General features: G+C 47.1%; 1 protein-coding gene across 1 annotated transcript in view; it reads left to right on the top strand.

Moving 5' to 3' along the window:
- The window catches only part of LOC118453305 (neurexin-3a-like), a 21179-nt gene that overhangs the window by 18090 nt on the left and 1188 nt on the right, over positions 1-1901 (top strand). The window contains 1 exon segment of the mRNA XM_035903610.1: positions 1313-1412. Coding sequence (XP_035759503.1) covers positions 1313-1412 — 100 coding nt within the window.

Raw genomic sequence — 1901 nt, 5'->3', positions numbered from 1 at the left:
GCACGGCTGGCCTCTGCCCGCGAAGTTTGGGGGTTCTCCTTGCCTCCCCCTTGCTGCTCTTGCCCACCTCGCGTGTGACAAATAATAAAAATAAACGTGTTGACATTCAGAGGAGTGAAATTAAATATAAAGGGAGAGTAGGAGGTGACTTAGCAGCTCTGAACGTGTCAGGTGCAGGCAGCTGAGGTGCGTGCTTGTTTTAAAGCAGGTTTTGCCCTGGCAGGCTCATCTCTGCCCCCTCTCCCCTCGCAGACACACACACACTGGCCCCGCAAAGGGCTTGGCGGCGGCTCTGGACATGACACCGCGCCTGCCTAAAGTGCTGCTGGCTAAGAAATGGGAGGGAGGTGGGTGAGGGAGGTGTCGGAGATCCTCTCCTCCATCAGGAGAGATCTGCTAATACGCACCTTCCAGAAAAGATATAGCGGCATGGGGGAGAAAAACAGAGAAGGGGAGCCTCTCTGCTGAAATGCTTTGAATGCAGAGACCTCTTCAGAGGAACGGAGTGAACTGTGGCATATATATTATTTTTAAAATGAGGAGTTGTCCTCTTAAATAAAGGCAGCTGAGTAAACATACATAAAATACTGCAACCCATTTCAGAGGACTAACACCTGGGATTAGCTGATCTGCATTGTGAATAATGTCAACATCAGAGCTGGCTTGAATTGGATTTTCCCTGCCATACCAGAGAATATCAGCAGCAAAAGAAACCAGGTGACAGAGGAAAATGCAGTTTGAAATTTTCAAAAAGCCTTCTAAGAAACCATTGCGATTCTTCCTTGCCCCATGAAAATAAACCAGTAGGTGTGCCACGTACAGTGAAGCCTGCCAGTTCCTGCCGGGAGCTCGGTCTAGTTTATATGGTTTTGAGCTGTATTGGAAAGAACTAGAACTGGGCTTGGTAGCATTGTCTGCATTAATAGGACCCTATAGGTTCACAGGTGCTGGTATTTCCATAAATAAATTACAGTAAGGCAAATTGCAGAATAAACACCTCCTTTTCTTTTTAACATCGTCCTTGTAATAATAAAATATGCTACTAAAATATTTGAAAGTTTTGGAAAGATGAGTAGTTTATGTATAGATTATACCATAAAAACGTACAAGCATATATGTTAAGATTTAGGCTTAGTGCTGCCAGTTATTATGATTTCTCAGTAACTCCAAAATTACAGCAGCAGTTCATTTTCCTAATGTCGAACAGCAGTTGAAATGAAAAATTAATCACAGATGTCCACTATTGATCAACTTTATGATTTAACATGTTATTAGTCGTCATTTCTTATTATTCTCTTTCAATTCCTTGCAGATTAGAAACAAAAACAATAGAGGAAAAATCACCCCCCTGGATCTTAGCCCTGGCCTTTTGCAAGCAAACAGAAGAGGAGCTGTCAGGCTTTGCATGTCAAGTAGCCACTCGGCTGTTTGACACCTTCTGGGTTTCAACCCCATTGGGATTGAGGCAGCTCAGGAAACCATGAGCGATGAGTCCTGTCGTCTGCTGACGCTGCTCTAGCACCATGGCAGGCACTCCGTGATCTGACAAGAGGATCCGTCCTAGGGAGGCAGCGCTGGGATCGGTAATTGGCTTCCTGGGAAACTACAGCTGGCGGAGAGGATGTAAAAAGAGGCGTGCACGCGCTGGGATATTGCTACAGTCTTGCCGAGCTGGTGGATCCGCTTGGAGGAGGGTTTTGCCACCGATCTTGGTTTTTCTCCTGGTTTGGTAATGTTGGCTTTGGGGAAAATTTCTGCTGACTCACCCACCCCTGGACACCTTTTGGGAAGCCTGGCTGACCAGTGAAGAGACCCAACGACGTCTTCTCCCCACCGCGGGTCCCCTCCAGCGGCCCCCAGTCCTTCCCTGTGCCCAACCCCATCCCACGGGGCACCTGCAG

This window comes from Egretta garzetta, unplaced genomic scaffold (assembly GCF_000687185.1).
Source record: "Egretta garzetta isolate BGI_Z169 unplaced genomic scaffold, ASM68718v1 scaffold11, whole genome shotgun sequence".
NCBI classification, from domain to species: Eukaryota; Metazoa; Chordata; class Aves; order Pelecaniformes; family Ardeidae; genus Egretta; species Egretta garzetta.
Note: the sequence above shows the minus strand (reverse complement) of the source record. Positions and strands in the feature narration are given on the sequence as shown.